The 18,184-nt window shown below is 30.7% G+C and overlaps 2 protein-coding genes across 4 annotated transcripts; one reads left to right on the top strand and one right to left on the bottom strand.

The window, feature by feature from the left end:
- Positions 1–1,183: 1,183 nt before the first annotated feature.
- Positions 1,184–4,224, bottom strand: Bm6004 (transporter, putative; the record flags this gene model as incomplete). The annotated part of the gene is made up of 8 exons (XM_001891624.1): positions 1,184–1,357; positions 1,485–1,663; positions 1,982–2,148; positions 2,257–2,377; positions 2,665–2,938; positions 3,078–3,285; positions 3,463–3,653; positions 4,060–4,224. The coding sequence occupies 8 exons, from the start codon at positions 4,222–4,224 to the stop codon at positions 1,184–1,186; spliced, it is 1,479 nt and encodes a 492-aa protein (XP_001891659.1).
- A 3,824-nt stretch (positions 4,225–8,048) lies between these two features.
- On the top strand, positions 8,049–17,341 carry Bma-npp-6 (Uncharacterized protein; the record flags this gene model as incomplete). 3 transcript variants are annotated; one of them, XM_043078009.1, is made up of 31 exons in its annotated part: positions 8,049–8,112; positions 8,629–8,721; positions 8,908–9,007; positions 9,236–9,443; positions 9,641–9,839; positions 10,009–10,163; positions 10,382–10,457; positions 10,546–10,628; positions 10,901–10,981; positions 11,077–11,189; positions 11,367–11,535; positions 11,682–11,783; positions 11,952–12,137; positions 12,264–12,389; positions 12,545–12,674; positions 12,888–13,033; positions 13,144–13,262; positions 13,397–13,481; positions 13,658–13,894; positions 13,987–14,085; positions 14,159–14,284; positions 14,409–14,510; positions 14,617–14,808; positions 15,084–15,192; positions 15,443–15,597; positions 15,751–15,864; positions 15,972–16,123; positions 16,210–16,341; positions 16,470–16,620; positions 16,730–16,927; positions 17,273–17,341. In XM_043078009.1, the coding sequence occupies 31 exons, from the start codon at positions 8,049–8,051 to the stop codon at positions 17,339–17,341; spliced, it is 4,071 nt and encodes a 1,356-aa protein (XP_042933943.1). The 3 variants fall into 3 exon arrangements, with proteins under 3 accessions (XP_042933943.1, XP_042933944.1, XP_001902513.2); XM_043078010.1 differs by lacking the exon at positions 8,049–8,112 and having other exon boundaries at positions 8,640–8,721; XM_001902478.2 differs by lacking the exons at positions 8,049–8,112; positions 8,629–8,721; positions 8,908–9,007; ... (6 more) ...; positions 11,077–11,189; positions 11,367–11,535 and having other exon boundaries at positions 11,742–11,783.
- Between the last annotated feature and the right edge of the window lie 843 nt (positions 17,342–18,184).

The following is an 18,184-nucleotide window of genomic DNA, read 5'->3' on the forward strand; positions in this document are numbered from 1 at the left end:
AGTCACAGAGATTAGACTTGTACGATTTACCTTGAAAAAATTAAATACGTTTAAGTAGTCGGAAAACCCACTCATTTCAGGCAAATAAGAAACGTACAAATTTGGCATAAATGAAAATGATTCATGGAATCTCTTATAATAAGATTCTTTCTTTTCATGATAAAAATATATAACGGATTCTCCATATACCGGTTAATAAATAGTTATTTGATAGCGTATCTTTTTACTCAATTCTTGCTGATAAATTCACAACATACATGGACTAAAAAAATTTTACAATAGCTTTCAAGAATTATATCCAAAGCTCGATTCACGTCGAAACATCTATTCAAGAAAACATATAGTACAAAAATCTGGTCAAACAGCGAGGTTTTTTGCAAAAATTGAAAACTACAAAATTGGTAAACATATATTTGCAAAACAGTATGCGTGACAGAATATTTTAACATTATATGTTATAATTTGCATGAAATATGTAATAAAATAGAGTGAAAAGAGATACAGATTTAAAGAGATGCAACAATGAAATAACAAAAAAAAAAGTCCATGTAGAAAGAAAAAAAAAAAAAAAAACAATACATGGAAGCAATGCATAAGCTAATATACCAGCTTTTCAATTATTTTTAATCAGAAATAAAGAAGAAACAAGAATGTTCAGATATACAGCAATGCAATAAAGGTGAACAAATGACCATCCTTTTTTCATAACATCATAGAACATAACAATTCAATTAAGTGATATCATTCAAGTTACAAATTTCACAAGCAAAAAATCAAATGATACACTTTCACATACCTCTAGAGCCCGTACTGCAATAACTGAAAGTCCTAACAATATAAGAAAAAAAGGTAATCCTTATTGTTGTGCCTTTTTCCGGTGGTACTTGTGACAGGCTCGGAAGGTACATATGAATCAATATCACAATAATTCGAGATCGAAATCGAATAATGGCATTTTGCACATACCGTCTCCACAAAATTCTAGTTTGATAGAAGACAATTTTCATTTAATGCATTATAATACAACCTTAGCAAGCTTCATTCAAGAAAGTGCTAGAAAGAAAAACCAAATAGCAAAATAACTTTAGCAGCTCCAATCCAACTAAATTATTTTGTTCGCCGATAGGTATATATCATTCTAATTTATATTAGAGCTATGAGGAAAAGTTACCCTAAGGATAAACTATGAGTTCTGAAGTAAACGAGAATCGTCTGATGACTGCCGACTATGTGCAGTACTCGGACGCCGGAAAAATCGCGTATTCACTGACGGCACCTTTGGCAATGATGAATTCACAAATAAGGCAAGTAGTACCATTAACGATCCGAAAAAAAATGGTGGTCCTGGGATTAACTTCTGGAATTATCTTTATTTATTTTCATAATAATATTTTATTTAATGCACAATAGAATCTGATAATATTTCCAGGCCTCTTTGAATTTTATACTTTTTCGAGACATTGCAGATTCTTATTAACACTTACCCAGTTAAATGCTGGTTTGTCAAATGAAGTTGCATTTCGACGCGGTGAAATAATTGGTTGAACTCGAATGCGAGGTGCCGGAAAAGGGGGTATTCCAATGTGACCCGTACCATCGTTATCCACATTTAAATCCATATCAAACAAATAAAATATAAAACCGAATAGAGCTGGGCCCAAACCTAAAAGAAGATACACATGTAAAATGAAGGTTATAAATAAAAGATAGAAGAGGAGCAAAATTTTCAGACATTTCTATGGTTTCATTCTTCACTACTTTTCATGTCCACCTAACTCTACGTGTCTTTGGTGCCTTTACGAAGATTTCATTTTTATTCAAGATTTCAAATCCAAGATGCTGAACTATCTCTAAGTTTTTTTTTTTTTTTTTTTTTTTTTTTTAGAACCTTGACAAAAACCGCCCACAAATAACAAAATGCTATGAGTTACAGACTTAAAAGATGTTTATTTATTTCAAAATAACTGCCGAAGAATATGACCTTGACATAATCCACGGACACCAGTAATGACACCCTGTACAGTCCCTTGTTTATCACGATCGCTGTGTACACTAACAAATGCACTAATTGATGGATAGATCAATTGACTCATCGCTACTAATAGACCAGCAGCCCACATCATCCAATATTTGGTACCCAAACCATACCTGAACAAGTTAAAAATGTTCAAAATATTACTAACATATAATTAAAGACAGGAATGTATATAAACATATGAAAATTTTCAAAAACCGATCCATGTTTTTGGAACTAACCATAATAATTGAGCAAACTGAAATGACAGGCCAAGAGTTATTGTATATTTCGTGCCAACAGTGTTAGTAAGAAGGAAAAGTATGCCGGTTTGAGCGATAACAGATAATATACCAACAAGTCCTGCAAAATAAATTGATTAACATATACTATGGTATGTTACCAATACATTCAACAAGGTTAGACCACCGGGTAGCCGATATATTAACATAAACGATTCCTGCACAAAACCACGCATTGCTGCTTAGTTTAACCCATTATCGTTAGGATCAAGATATCAGGAATACAGTATCCTTGCCAAGTAAAGCCTCCACTTGATTAGGATATAAGAATCAGCATATTCGTTTTTACTCAAAATAAGAAAATAAATAAATAAAAGAGGTAAGAATAACTGTTTGCTGAATACTAACCAATGAAAACGGCAACTGCTTCCGGAGTGAAACCAACCACAAGTTTTAAATATACGAAAAAACAAGAGAATTGGCCAGCTTCAGGAAGATAACTTAAAAAAATAATAGCAGCCAAGTGAAGCACCAAACGATCCTCCCAAACAATTCGTAGTGTTGCAAAGGGATCAGCTCTTTGCCAACGAAATGCATCTACTACTCGACGATTACGGGAAGGTAATGATTCTGGCACTACCAATAATATAAATAGTACATCCAAACTTGCAATTACTGTGGCCTACAATTATTTTTAATTATAACTGGACAGTTCCCCTTTTCCTCCTCACTTTTCATTATACTAATATTAAAAAGTCATATAATAATTGAAACCAAAAATTTACGACTAAATCATGAAAAAATCGAAACGATACACATACAAGTAAAACGACGCTATCGTCACCCCACGATTCAGAAATCCATGCTCCAAGTGCTGGAGATGTAACTAAAGATGCTGCAAATGTGGCAGAAATAAGGCCATAAGCAGTTGAACGATCAGCTTTATCGGTGATATCAGCCACATATGCAAGTACAACACTGAATGTTGTTGAAAATAAGCCACTAATTGAAAACAGAGCAAAATACCACCTGAAATAATTTTTACTCCATCATTATATCATCGCCACCTTCTTTCTGCAACTTTTATATAGTGCTAAATTCACGCGACAAGAAAGAATAATAAACAATCACGGACTAATTTTATCTTTCGAATCCTCCTGATTCTCACTTTTTATTAATAATACAAAATAATAAAGAATCACGAACCATGGACTAATTTTAAGGCATGGTATTGGCATGCATGTGAAAAATACAGTAAGTAGCAAAAATGACTTGCGTCCCCATTTATCCGATACAGCACCAAGTAATGGAGCACTCAGAAATGAGAGAAGACCTTTAATGCCAAGAATCACACCATTCATTAAAAACTTATTTGTAGGAAATGTATCAGCCAAGACCTGAAAATTTTGTCATATATAATAAATTAAGAATTTCTGTTACACTCGTAAAATACGTTAATAAAAGATTGTTAAACACAACTATCTTCGCTTATTACAGTCGTTATTATATCAAGAGTTTCCTACAAAGAATGAAAGGTTCAAGACAAGCTTGAGAAGTGCAATTTATTTATATATTTGTGATTTATACAACATCAACAAATCGTTCATATATTTTATCATTCACAAGTTATTCCATTTTTCACATTCTTTCAATAAAAGAGCTTTTAGCATTCAAAATACATACTGATTTAGTTGTTCTCCAAGACCATGTGAAGAAATTTGTCATATATCATCATGAATCTCTATTTTGTTTTCATAGCACAAAGATGGTCATCGAAATGAACATAAATAATTAAAAACAAACATTAATGACCGGCACAGTAAGCAATCCCCAGGCGAAATACTCGAGGAAAATGACGATAACTGCATGATGAACGCTGGCTTCACAACAACCCATAGTGCTTCCATCATGTGATCGACGTAGCTTTCTGCTAAACAGTACGTCGAAAATACGAGCACCTCTTACCATTCGCCTCTACTCCACCTGAAATGTAGAAATATTAAATTTACGCAGCTCATGCAAGTTAATGATTTCTTACCTGCAGCTAAAAAAAAATTTTCCCAGTTCGAAAACCTGTTTTCAATGTTACACAGCGTGTTTACAATGTACTATCTACTATGTTCTACAAATAATATTCGCATCCAGTACTTAAACACAAAGTCGACCTGAAAACTGTATAGTATGAAAAGAAGCAAATATCATGATGGAATATATTCCGAAACCCACAGGTATAAAAAAAACCTCTGTGCACTGATTGAAATGTTTTACCGAAAAAGTCAACCAGGAGACTGATAAAATTGAGATAATATCTTAAAACAGAGAAGAATAAAAACTGCTATTCCTCCTAATTGTCGTATTCATTTTTCAAAAAAAAAAATCACCTCTTGTTGAAACATACTAGACTAAAAAAAAAACAAAAAGTATAAAAAAAATAAGAAACCTTGCGAGGTAGTATATATCCTCGTCAGGTGAGCCGGCTGTTCGTTTATCACGTTTGATGTCTGAGATGATAATTGTTGTTCGGAAAGAGAGGCTTAACAGTAGTTCACTTCCTGAATCCATTCCACATATTATTGTGCCATATAAATCGTATAAATCTTCAATGCGAGATCGAAATAAATATTACCTGAATGATAGCGGCAAATCAACCCTACCTCAACCACAAATTACTGGGATAAAACGAACAATCAGGAGGAACAAATCAAACATTAAAAAAAAAAAAAAAAAAAAAAAAAAAACTATGCCACATAATTTTTTCATCAATTTCATATGCAGCAATTATTGCTACTTTTTATTAAGTCATGTATAAGAATAATTTCGAATATATAACAATGCAGAGACATTGTTATCCTTTTAATTTCTACCTCCTTATATTACAAACACACACACACGCTCTCTCCCTTTCTCTTAGATTAGTGTAAACTATAAATGAGCAGAAGAAAACAGAAACAATTTTATTATGATTAAATGAAAAATAAGTATGCAGTAATTACTTGAATAAAATTAAATTAAATCTATGGGTATCTATTCATAATGGGCAATGGTAATGATAATAAAGTAATACGTAATACTGCTAGCTATCAATGATAATTGATTAAAATATTTCAAAGAAATATAATCTTAGCAACATTACTACTATGCAATTTACATATTTTAACTACATTTGTATGATATTACCAAGCGAATGAACCATCCCAATAAATATCCATAAATGTTACGTAAAATGTCGAAAAAAAAAGGAACGTCCACGTGTAGAGACGTGTAAATACCACGTAACTCTTACCCTAAAGAATGCTAATTTGACAACAATTTGTCATAATATCAAGAAGCCAAGTTGTCATTGACAATTCTTTTGTCGTATGATAATTGACAGTGTCCACATGAAAATTAACGTTTCATCTATGGATTAGCTAATATTTTCGCATTTATGAAATATGAAAATTCTTGCAGAATAAATTGAAATAATAATTTAGCAATATTTAAAAGGAAAATTGATTAACTTTGTTAACCTTTAACCTTTTTTATTCTCTCCATATTTCTATTTTTTTTTTTAAAATTAGCCTATCACTTTTTTCATTTTTCATTAGCAAAAATTAATGCTATTTGAATATCCAAAAAAAAGATATATCATAAATTTTAATTTGTTTTCTTAAAATGAAAAAGTTAAACTTTCAATTTTTGTCTTTCTTTCTTTCTTCACAAAATTAATACTATCAGATATGCTTAGCACAAGAAATTGTGGTATTTTTCTTTTTTTTTAAATTATAGATTCTTTTATTTAATTCAGAATTTATTTAATAAAATCAATCTTAAAATTTACTTACTGATGACATAAAAAAATTTTATGCAAATTAATCAACATATGCTTTTCAAAATAAAACAGAAGTATGTATATAAAAAAATATATTAATAATGAATATTCTGAAATTTCAACAATAATCTTTATTGTTATTATTGTTTAAAGTATTTGCCTAATCTTTTAACTTTAGAATTGAGCAAGAAAAAAAAGTTATTTAAATTATTCATTTATTATTCATTCATTCATCATTTTTACATTCAAACAATTATATTATTAATTCAAATTATATTTTAATTATTATTACTATAAATTAGTCCTCTTAAAGTAATTCATTATTATTCTCAAAATTTTATCAAAAAAAAATATATATATTACACAAATATATAGCAATCAAAAAAAAAGAAAAAAATCTTACCAACAATAAAATTATTTACCGTAAGAATATGAGAGAAAGGTAGTACTGTATAATAATTACAGTAAAGTGGTACTGCATTGCAATTAAGATGAAAATAATGAAACATTAAGTTAATACATTATAATGCAATTATTACACTTTACTAATATTCATAAAATTAATATATCAAAATTCTGATAGTAATAAAATATGATAATGAGTTGTTGATTACAGTAATAATACAGTAATAACATATTTCATAGATAATAATCATTAAATTATGATGATATGCTGATGAACTATCAAATTAAAATAATCACATTTATCAGGTAAAAATAGAAATCTTAGATAACTGATACTGCTCATACAAAAACTTAATAAACCAAATTAACAACATTATTAAAATTATATTGCTAAAATATATTACACTTTTCACATACTTATCATAACATTATGAATTATAGAATTTCAATTATAAAAAATAAGATTTCAAAAAATTAAGAGAAAACTTGTAGATTGCTATTTCCCGAGGAAAATGACTACAAAAATTTAAAGAAATGATTAATTTCTAATTATTCTTATCATATAAAATAAAAATTGCTATCTTTACAAATATATTTACTAATTTATCTATTTATATAAACAAGTAAAAAAAACCGCGGTAAATATCCTCAATGTCGAGAAAATTCCAAATATGCGGGATGTATTATGTCGAGAACAATGCAATCAGTAAATATTATTTATTTTCTTTCCTTTAATCTTTCATTTTATTAAATTATACCACAATATATCCTTTTTTACACTGGAAAATATCAATTATTTTTTATTATTTTCATAGTATTAATATAAGTATATGTATGATATATTATAAATAAGAAGTTGAAACTATCATAGTAATTGGATAAATGTATTCCTAGTCAAATGTTAAAAATTGATCGCAAAAATTTGTTAACGAAACATATTCCAAAAAATTTGTTAGCTAAAGTTTATTTAAAATTTTTGCAAGAAAAATCTTAAACGATAGGTTTATTCTAAAATATTTGGTAAGAATGCAAAGTTTACATATTATCAAGTAAAAATCGTTTTTTTGATTGTGCATAATTTTACCAAATGATAAAACTTTAAAAATTTTAATCAGAAAAATTCGATGTATGCAATATAAAAATAGTTTTAAAAAAAAATTTGATTGCTATGAGAATAAATGCTTATATTTGTAATATTTGTTTATAATTTATCATTAAATTTTTGATTCATTTTTAGTCATATTTTTTCGTCAAAAAAATCATTATTATACATTTTAAAAAATTTTTTATTCAATTTTTGATCAAAAATAATTTGTTGCTCAAATTTTACATCTTTTTTTTGCATTAGAAAGTAGAAATTTTCAATTTATTTGCTTATTACTTTTTCATATACTTATTCAATCTTTTTCAAATTAATTAATTTTTACAATTCTTTTTATAACAGATAAAAGTGTTGCTGATACCAATATTGTGCGATATTAATTTTAAATTAAATTTGAAAGTAAGCTAAAGAAAAGATTGTGCATTTAATAAGTAGTAAAATTGCATTTAATAGGTAGTGGAAAGTGAATTAATCATGTGTCATACTTTTATATCATTGGATGAATTAGAACGATGTCTAGCTTATATTCCAACATACGGTAAGTTACAGTACCCTACTTCACTCTCGATGGATTACTGTAAAATGAAAACAATGATTGAAGTATGGTAGAAATATTGTTCTCAATTGATAAAAATTCTGAATTGTTACTTCGACATGTAAAATAAGATATTATAAATTGATAACAATGACATATGGGATATGAAATTTGCATGGTGGCATTAGTGAAAGATACCTGGCGGAATGTTCGATTGATGTTTGTGATAATTTTATATAAGATTCTTTGATTTCGTATTATTTAATAAATAGATTGGCGAAGATTGTTAGTTTCGAATAGATTAATTAACTTTTTGGTCATTAACGATTGCTTTCTTTTTTTTTTTTTTGAATCACTTAAGATTGTTAATTTTTGAATTATCTGAAGATGAGTTTTTTTTTTTTTTTTTTCGTTTTTGTCTTTGTTTTTTGTTTTTGAATAAATTTAAAGGTGTTAGTTTTTGAATGAATTATGAATATTAGTTTTTAGATAAGTTTGATTAGTAATGTGGTATTTTAGGGCTACCAGGTATGACAGATTGTTTGAAAGGCGAAGAACTTGTATTTGCTGCAACCTATACATTTCAACCTATTCGGGTGATTCGAATCTCAAGTAATTTTTTTTATTCTTTGCTTTTGAATTTGAAAATTTTTCGAATAATTTTACTTCTGTCTTATTTTTGCCTAGCAATCAAAAAGCTGTGCACATGTCAAAGATGTATTACAAAATATGCTTCCGGAATATTTCTATAATTATTTCTCTAGATATATTGTATTTCTGAAATGTGTTGTAAAATAGGTGAAGAATTGCACACACTAACCAATGAGGAGGTTGAACCTGCAGTTGGGTCTTACGACTTTCGTGATGTACCGGATATGATCGATCGTTTCATCATTTGGCTAGTTCCTTCTTTTTTTTTATACTTAAAGCATTTAGGTTTCGGACAGTTTCGTTTCTTATATTAATGTTAGTTGCAGTTCTTGATGGAGATGATCTATATCAGGATCTATATTAGGTTTTCTTGAAGATCAGGATCGAAGAGCAATTTGGATCAGGCGTGATCAGGTGTTAGAAAACAGGATCGGATAGCAGTCCAAATGAGATAATTCCAAATCAGATATTACAGGCGATCGAGTCGATCATCGTTGCTGTTGGAAGAACGAAGCGTTGAACGGCCTTTCGACTTTGCTTCGTTATGCTTCAACTTTAGCCCTGCTAATGTTATACCTGGAACACAGTTCTCTTTCGCACACAATAAACTGATATTATTAGTGCCGACGCAGAATGCTCTTTATCGATTTACTTTCGAAATTGCAATTCAGAAAAAGAACAAGGTTACATATACTGATTATAGTCAATGTTCCTGTTTTGTTTCGAAGAAAATAGATAAGTCTGAAAACTGAAAAAAAAGTAAGAGTAGAAAAAAAAGAGAAGGGAGGTAGAGACTAAGGTTTTTTTTTCCTAGCTTACCTGAATTGAATTGACAAATCCAAAATTCTGTAATAGAAACGAAAATTTTAACTATTTACAGGTTCAGTCCGTCCTGAAGTTATCTGAAGATCAGGCCTTTCTATACAATTATGATAGCTACGAACTAGCATCATCAAAAAGTGCCTGTCGTGCAAGTATCATGCATACTACGAGTACTGGTACATCTGCTGTATATTCGCTAGGTGATGGACAAATTGTTCTTGTGCAAATGCGCCATGAACCGGGAAGTAGAGGCCAAGGTTTCTTTTAGATGTTGCACTGATTTTTGATTTACTTTATTCCACAAGTCTAAGCAGTACTTAGTTTTTCTTTCTGTATGCAAAGTTTTTGTCGTAATATGAAAAGTTGCCAGCCTGAATTACTTATGAGCAACAAATTACAATATTTGCGTTAAAAAAGTTATTCAAGGTTACGAAAAAGTAATAAGAGGCGAAGGATTACTACAACGGGTTATGAAGGCAGCCCATCAGCTAAGCTTGGTTGTTAGCTTGGCATCATGTGTTGTTTATCATGACATTCTCTTTTATGTACTTTTCGACGACAGAAGGCTGCATGTTTATATGGTTTGTTTACTTTTTGTATACTTTCAGAAAATGTAACCTAGATACGTAATCACGATATTAAGTGGTAGCAAAAGACGTTAGAGTAAGTCGATCATTTGTAAATACAACAATGGTTGGATTGTCCTATGGATGGGTTAGTTAAATGTACCGAAATCCAAGCTTATATCATTTTTCTTACATTGGTTGGAAGTAATCTGCTTGTAGCATATGAATTCCAGAATGGCAAAAAAGAATACGATGGGAATTTATATGATATAATGGTACATAATAGCCACGGAGGCGATGGCGAGCAAGGTATTTTGCTTTATATTTACCTCTAAATAAAGATTTTTTTTTTTCCTTTGTCTTGTGGAAGTTTTCTTCTTCAAAACTTTTTTTTTAGTAACTGTGGAAATGGTAAAGACTTGCTCCAACGAGAACTGTTTTTATGTCGTCGTGCTTTTTCAAATTGATGACCATTGTGTGGTTCGTTGTTCTTTGCTGACATAAAGTTTAGTAGGTTAATATAACGCTGGAATTATTATGGAGAATCGCAAGCAGATTAGTTTGATCTGTATCTGATCGTTTACTTTTGTAACCAATATTTTTTAAGGCTGGATTGATGCTCTTTAATCATACTTTAACAGATCTTAAGCATTCGATTTTTGTTTCCGAAGAAAAAGTTTGTCGTGATAGGGTATAAAGTGGCCACTGAAGATAACATGTCACTTTTGTGTTAATTATAGTAATTATTTTAGTTTATGTTGGGGAAAATTGATCCATATCTGTTGCCAGAACGTAGTGGATATTTCTCGTTTATCAATATTTTCCAAACAGAAGTACGTAAGTTTGCTAATATTATGTTCTTTTTCGACACGAATCATTTAACTTGTCTCATCCTCTGTTCAATTTATGAATTTCACCGGATTTATAGAGCGGAGTAGTGGACTTCACTTGTGCAGTGCAGGAGGATATTCTGGATATTATTTGTTTATGTAAAGTTTCGGATGGAATTCGCTATTGTTTGCGTACTGCTTCAATTGATTGGTGAGTAAAGTTTTGTTACTGTTTTTCACGAAATCATTTCTGGAATTCTTTATTGTCCATTTGTTTCCCTCTCATTCGATAAGTTAATTACCAATCAAAAACATGCTTCTATATATGTACCTGCAAATGAGTATTGAAAAATAAATGATCATTTTCATGCCATATGAAATGTTTTAGTTTAAATGGCGTATTAACAATTCCTTGGAAAGGAGTAAATGAAATCCATGGTGGCGAACCGGAGGTGAGTGTACTACAAGCCAAACCAAAACAGTCGGTTGCTACACAGAAATCATATATCTTCGACCCGAACAGATATCCTTTTGGCGTTGTGCTACGTTCTCTTCAGGTGTTTTCTTCGAATCATTTCCGTTGTTTCTATCTACTATTCAATAACTTTTGTATGGTTCATCTATAGAATTTACTGATTTTGTAGCCAAAAAAATCTGTCAGTGTGCTTTGGCTACACGTAATAACATATGCTAATAATTTCAGTTAGTTTGCAAAAAAGGAACTTTCAACTGGGAACTTTTGGCAAGACGACATGATTGGCGTATGTTAAGAGAAGCAGCAGAAAAGTACTGCGAATCATTAGAGGTACTTACTTTAGTTTTTGTCAAATTTTTTATTCTGTAAATCCTGAATATAATTGATAATCTATGTTTATTACTGAAAATCAGTTATGACTTTATAGGAAAAGGAAAATATGAGCAGGATGTATAAAGTAGTTTACATAGTGAAGACAAACATATTTAACTATTACAGTTTGATCAGCATTATGTTACTCGAGAAGACCGTTCACTCTTGGCTACAAAACCGCCTAATCAAGCTGCAGAAGAGCGATTCTGGACAACGCTTACGAAGATGTGCAATGAATTAATACAAAATGAATGTCTTTCTTTAGGTCTGTGGCACTCTGTTCCTCTTGGTTTATACGGTACAGTACAGCAGGTATGGTTATTACTTTTGCATGTTTGCTAATTATATCACTACTACTATCAAAGTTCTACTTTTGAGTGTGGATTTTGGATGTTAGTTCCTGCTTGATTTACTTATTTTAGTATTTTGTTATTGCAGGGCCGTTTTACCGTATGTCGTCCGGGTGATGAGCAACTGCGCTGGTTCGAACGTTTGATTGGGAATGATGAAAAGAATGTGCAAATATGTTGGGAAATAGTTACGAAATTTGCAATAGGAGGGCTAGTATGTTATAATCTCTTCTACATTATTGTTGTGTGTGTGTTTTGTTTTTTGGTCAGTTATGGTCCAAAAATTCTTATTAATATTTAGACAAAATCTCTTATATTAACTAAATGTATGAATTTTCTTTTTTCGTCATTATATTAAATGCATTATAGGTTGCCAGTGCAGTAAGTGTAGAAGAAAGTGAACAGTTCGTGAATGCATTTCCAACCGTTTCACATATTTTTGAGGATGCAATCCGGAAATTTACCGAATTAAGACCTGTCGATGATTTTGAATTAGACAGTATGTTATTTATTAGCATCAGAATCAGTGAGGCTATTTTGTAAAGTTGAATAATGCAACTACATGTAAAATACAGCCATTTATAGGTCTCACTAATCTGCAATGGCAAATTATTACATGCATGACTGTCTTTGTTGAAAAAGATTAATAATTGTTTGTTTTTTTAGTTGTGTTCTTAGCAATTTGTTAGCTAAAATGGATGTTTTGTTTTAGCAGCAGCCGAAACGCCATTTCATGGATCGTTTACAGTTGGCTTGTTAGCCACCCACTTCGAGCGTTTAATTGATGACAGATTAGCCCTTAGCCAATGTTTTATTGCTCTAATGGAATTGGTGAAAACTATCTATTCTTCTCAGGATGTAATGACTTTTCATTATATGCCTTAAACTTATTTAATTTATTTAACCAGATTTTGATCTTTTAGGATCAAGCTTATAGCTAAAGTAACAGTCATACTTACTATATTCAGGAGACAATACCATTAGATGCCAGATGGGGGCTTACAGTTACTACTCATGAGAAGTCACTTCATGATATGAATCGACAATTTAGCATCTTATCGCAAACAATGAAACTGCGAATTTCTATGTAAGTGCTCATCTTTTTGTTATCTCTAAAATAAACTTACTTGATTTAAGTGATCCGATGAAAAAGATGGTTTAATTCAAAGTTCAACAAGAAATTTGAATAATAAAGCATAAAATAAAGCTGGTTAATTGCAGTGATAATTATAATGAAATAAGTCTAGCAGATGGTTTTTTCGCAAGTGCTGGTATTCCAACCATACTCAGTTATTCACAGGATAAGGTTATTCAGTTTTCTTTATTGCCATCGTTTCTCATACAATTTGAATAAATGTTGAAGTAGATTTGAACTGGAATATGTGAAACTATGCTATTTTAAGTGGAATGTTGTAGCATTTTAAATTTTTTGTTATTACTTGTTATTACCAAGTTTGATTATTATTATTTTTTTTTTTAAAGGAATTAGTAGATGAAGAAGACGATACGGAGGAGGATGAAGAAGAAAGTCTGGAAGACAAAGCTGGTATTGGTGTTGAAAAGTTACCTTATGTGTCGCCTCTGAAACAATCAACATCAGCGTACTCGCAGTTTATTAATAGAATTGTTAATGACGCTGTGGTTGTTCTTTGGCCAGAAAATACAGCTATGGTATTGGCCAGGTTTTTGGCTAATTATCATCAGTATTCTGCACTACAAGTTCGTTTTTTTTTTTTTTTTTTTTTTTTTTTTTTACTTTTTAATTTATTAAATAATTGGATATGTGAATGGGCTAACACTATCTTTTCTAGGCTTATTGTCAGTTGAATGAGCCTTATATAACAGAACTGTATGCTGCTTTTCGGTTTTTCGAAGGCTATGCACTTGCTGGTTTGGGAGATCCAGAAAAGGTATTTTTTTTTCGCTTTTTCGCCATTTTGGTTTGAACTTTACCTCTATCCAAGAAATATTTGTTATTTGCAGGCTTTGCAATCATTCTTGGATGCAGTGGAAGGTATTAATCGGGAAGATGAAGCGCTTAATAGGGTACTTTCTTCTGATGGTAATTTTTCAGAAGAACCATATAATGAATTGCAATATCTATTGAAGGTAAGTTTAAATATCATTGTGAATGGCTCAACAAAGTAATTTAACATCTGTTACTTATGTTACGTCCTGAATTCTGGACAAACAAATGGTAATCGAAATTAAGATATGTAACTGAGTGTTTCAGGTTATGTCTGTCATGGAGACACATGGTTTTCACGAACAGCTAGTTTATTTATCAAAACGTGCCTTGAAAGAAGCACTGCAATCGAAGCGCACTAAAGTTTTGGTAATCTTCTTTTTTTAGATTCTTGGAAAAAATTACGAGTCTTTTATTATTAGCATAATAATTTTATGCTGTTCCAATTTTACACACAAATTCACACACGTTTTAGCCCGGATTATATACGTCTGTTTTTAAATTTGAACTTATTACGGGACGATATGAAGAAGCCTTAAACACCCTTCTCTCCAATCCAGTTCCGGAAAACCGTCGGATATGTCTGAGAGAACTTTTAGCGAAATTAATAGAGCAAAGGAAAAATGCGGTCATTGTCGATTTAAATTACGGGAATATGGAACAGCAGGTCAGTATTACATATTTAAAAAAGAAAAAAAAAGAAACATTACAAGACTTTTAGCTAGAATCTTTCCTAGGAGAAGTGAAAGAAATAGAAAATGGAAAGAAAAAAATTGTTTTATTAATATTCGATAGAGAGCAATTTGTGATTTTGATTTTTAATTGGAACAAACAATAAATTTAGGAAGCAGTAATGTGTGCCACCGAATTAAATTATTGCTTCCAAACTTAGAGCATTTGATAGTAATTTACATTATGCTTGGTCATTTCTAATTGTTTAAGGTGGTCAGTATATTGAAAGCGAACGCTCGCACTTCAGATATCAGTAAAGATGGCTATTTCTACGAACTAATCTATGCATTTCATGTCAAACGCGATCTCTTTCAGCGAGGTGAAATTATTAGTCAAAACTATGTTTAGTGGTCAGATTAAAATGATAGTTGGCATTATAAATCTTTTTTAAAAGATTAGTGCAAAACTTTATTGAATATTCTTTATATAATATTAGAAATCTTGATAGTGAATATTGTTCTCAGATTATAAAACTGACCTATAATTATAGTTGTTTATATTTTACGTTACATTTGTGATGACAAATTTTGCTGCGACTATTTTTTTTTACAACAGCTTACTTTTTGTAGCAGCACTAACAATGCTCGAATATTCGTGTCGTTTACAGTCAGAACTACAGAATCGAAATGTATTATCTCGTCGTAGTCGTGCTCTTAGTATTGTTGTCAGTTTACTTTCGTTATTGCCAGAAGCTGATCAGTTCCTTACGCTTCCAGCATCACTGGTATCTTTTGATAGTTTAGATTCGATCACATAAGGAAATCTGACTTTAGTGAAAATATTTTTTGTAAAATATTATTCTTACGGAAGTTAAATATCTTTTTTTAAATGAAAATTTTGAAATTTATTAGTAATTTGATTTAAAATATTTGTTAAGGAAAAGAGTAAGAATCCAACGGAACAAATTGAAACAGCAGATGAGCAGAAGAAGATTGAGCCGAAAATGGGCAAAAATGCTCTTGTTATCTGGATGCTAAATGATATTTCAAAAGTGAATTTTCGTACGAAATTTCTTAACGTTATACATATGAGAACAGATACTTTTTATTTTTTGTAGATATTGGATAGAACATCATAAATTATTTTTATTGTTTCCAGAGGGCGCTGTTATCATCAGCCCGGTTGGCATTATTCGATGCAAATTACAATCCAAAAGAGAAGAAATCAATCCCACCGCCTATCAAACTTGAAGAAATTTTCGAGCAACTCATTCAGAAGAAACTCTTTGATTATGCTTGGGAAGTGAGCAAGTAAGAATTTGTTATTCTATCATTTTCTTCTCTTGTCTAACTATAACAAATATATTTCGTTTAATTAAATAAGTCTTATTTTTCAGGGTTTTTGATTTAAAACCATATCCATTGTTAAAAGCGGTTACTGTGGAATGTATTCATTTGGATGCAAAACCACCGAAAGGTGAACCGTGGTGGGTAGCCAAAAATCGAAAATTCGTGAGGAAAATACCCAGGTTGCTTTAATTTTTTCAAATGATTTTATCTTTATGCGTTGAGCTATCTTATTATTTGTTGATCTAACTGTTTGGTATATTTTTTAAAATATCTTACGCAGTTAATTTCGAAATTCATATTTTTATAGTTTACGTGAACGACATTGGGCTATTTTACGAGGATATTTGGAAGTAGCCATGAGAAGATGTCCGGAAGATTTCACGATATTGTGGACAGTAACCTATGTGTTTCTTCAGCATCAGTGGCATATACCTCCATGGCTATCAAATTGTTATGAAGTATAATGTTTTAAATTTTATGTATGGTGTAAGAAATTGCACTAGGTAAATAGTTATAAATGTTTGTTGTTCCCAATATCATGTTTAAATGGTTTGTATTATATTTCAGGATCGATGCGCAGCGCAGTATGCTTATTTGCTAATAATGTTCGATCATCTTCATCTAGCCTGTGAAACACTCAAAAAGAAGATAACTTTAGAATCAAAAAAAATAACATCTCGAAACTCACATTGCTTAATACCTGCTACAGAAATTGATTGGGTATTATGGTTAATTAGTAAAAGAGATGATGTGACTTTAAAAGAAGTAAGCTATGTCTTTTCTAAATCTCTTTACATTCTTTAATTAATTTTTTTTTAACGACAGTGCTAGTTTCATTATTACCCGACTGAGATTTAAATTTTCTATAGTTTTATTTAATACTTTTCAATAAAGTTGATGAATTTAACATTGTGTCGCATTAATTCTCAATTTAATTATTTAGAAGCTATTAGTTTAGTTTGAAGGTAATAGCATAATGTAGAAAGCGTTTTGTTTGAAAAGCTAGAGATGAAGTAGGTCAAAATATATAGGTTTTGTCAAAAAGTGAATGTCCTGCAATAGGCAAAAGCAGTGCGTAAATGTCCTCATAATAATTTATTTTAATTTCAGGATGCAAAACAACTAGAAGAGTGCGTAGAGCGGTATTTCGAACGTATTGCATCTTTTTCGAGGCAATAAATATTCTTTAGTGCACCACTTATCCATGTGATCTCCATTCCAAACTACTTCGTGAAATCTTGTCTTTTTTTTCTTTATTGTTGTTATGTTGTTGTTTTAGCAATAGTATGATCTAATTCTTTGTAAGCTATATTTTGGTAACATGGAAGATTTAGAAAATGTGAGGTATAGCAGTAGCAAATCCCGGATTTTCACGAACAAAAATTTCTGCATCATTGTTCCCATGTGCCTTTATATGTTTTGTAAATAAATTTTACTACCATCTTCTCTCAACCTTTTATGTACCAGTGAAAAATGAAATGAAAAAATTCATTAATCGACCAATAACCTCCACCTAATTCTACATTGCAAGTATTCCAGTTAGCATGATCGACCTGCTTCTTATTTTTCCGCAAGCTTTCCTTAATTTATTCTGATGCCGCGATATGCTTAATTCATGATATCTTTCGAAGCTGTTTTACATCTGTTCAATCATCTAATTTTGTTAGGTAACCAATACCAATCCTCATGGAAAGTGATTCATCAAGTCTACTATATTGTAGAAATGTTCCGCAATTCGCGCTTTACATTACCTCATTAAAATCAAATATTTTGAAAGATATTAGGTTATATAAGCAAGTGCCATGTACTTACTACTATTACTGTCCTCCATTTTACTAGCCCTTGGTTCCTTGGTTCTCATTCGAATATACTGAGAACAAATGTCAGGATTATAGAAGATCATGTCATTTTAGTACCCATAACAAGGAACAGCAAACAAAATAGTCTTGCAAATAACAGAACAGGCTCATAAAAGTAAGCAGACAGATAAGCTACATCACAACGCATCTAACTGAAAAGCAT

Source organism: Brugia malayi, assembly GCF_000002995.4.
Source record: "Brugia malayi strain FR3 genome assembly, contig: Bm_v4_Chr2_contig_001, whole genome shotgun sequence".
NCBI lineage: Eukaryota > Metazoa > Nematoda > Chromadorea > Rhabditida > Onchocercidae > Brugia > Brugia malayi.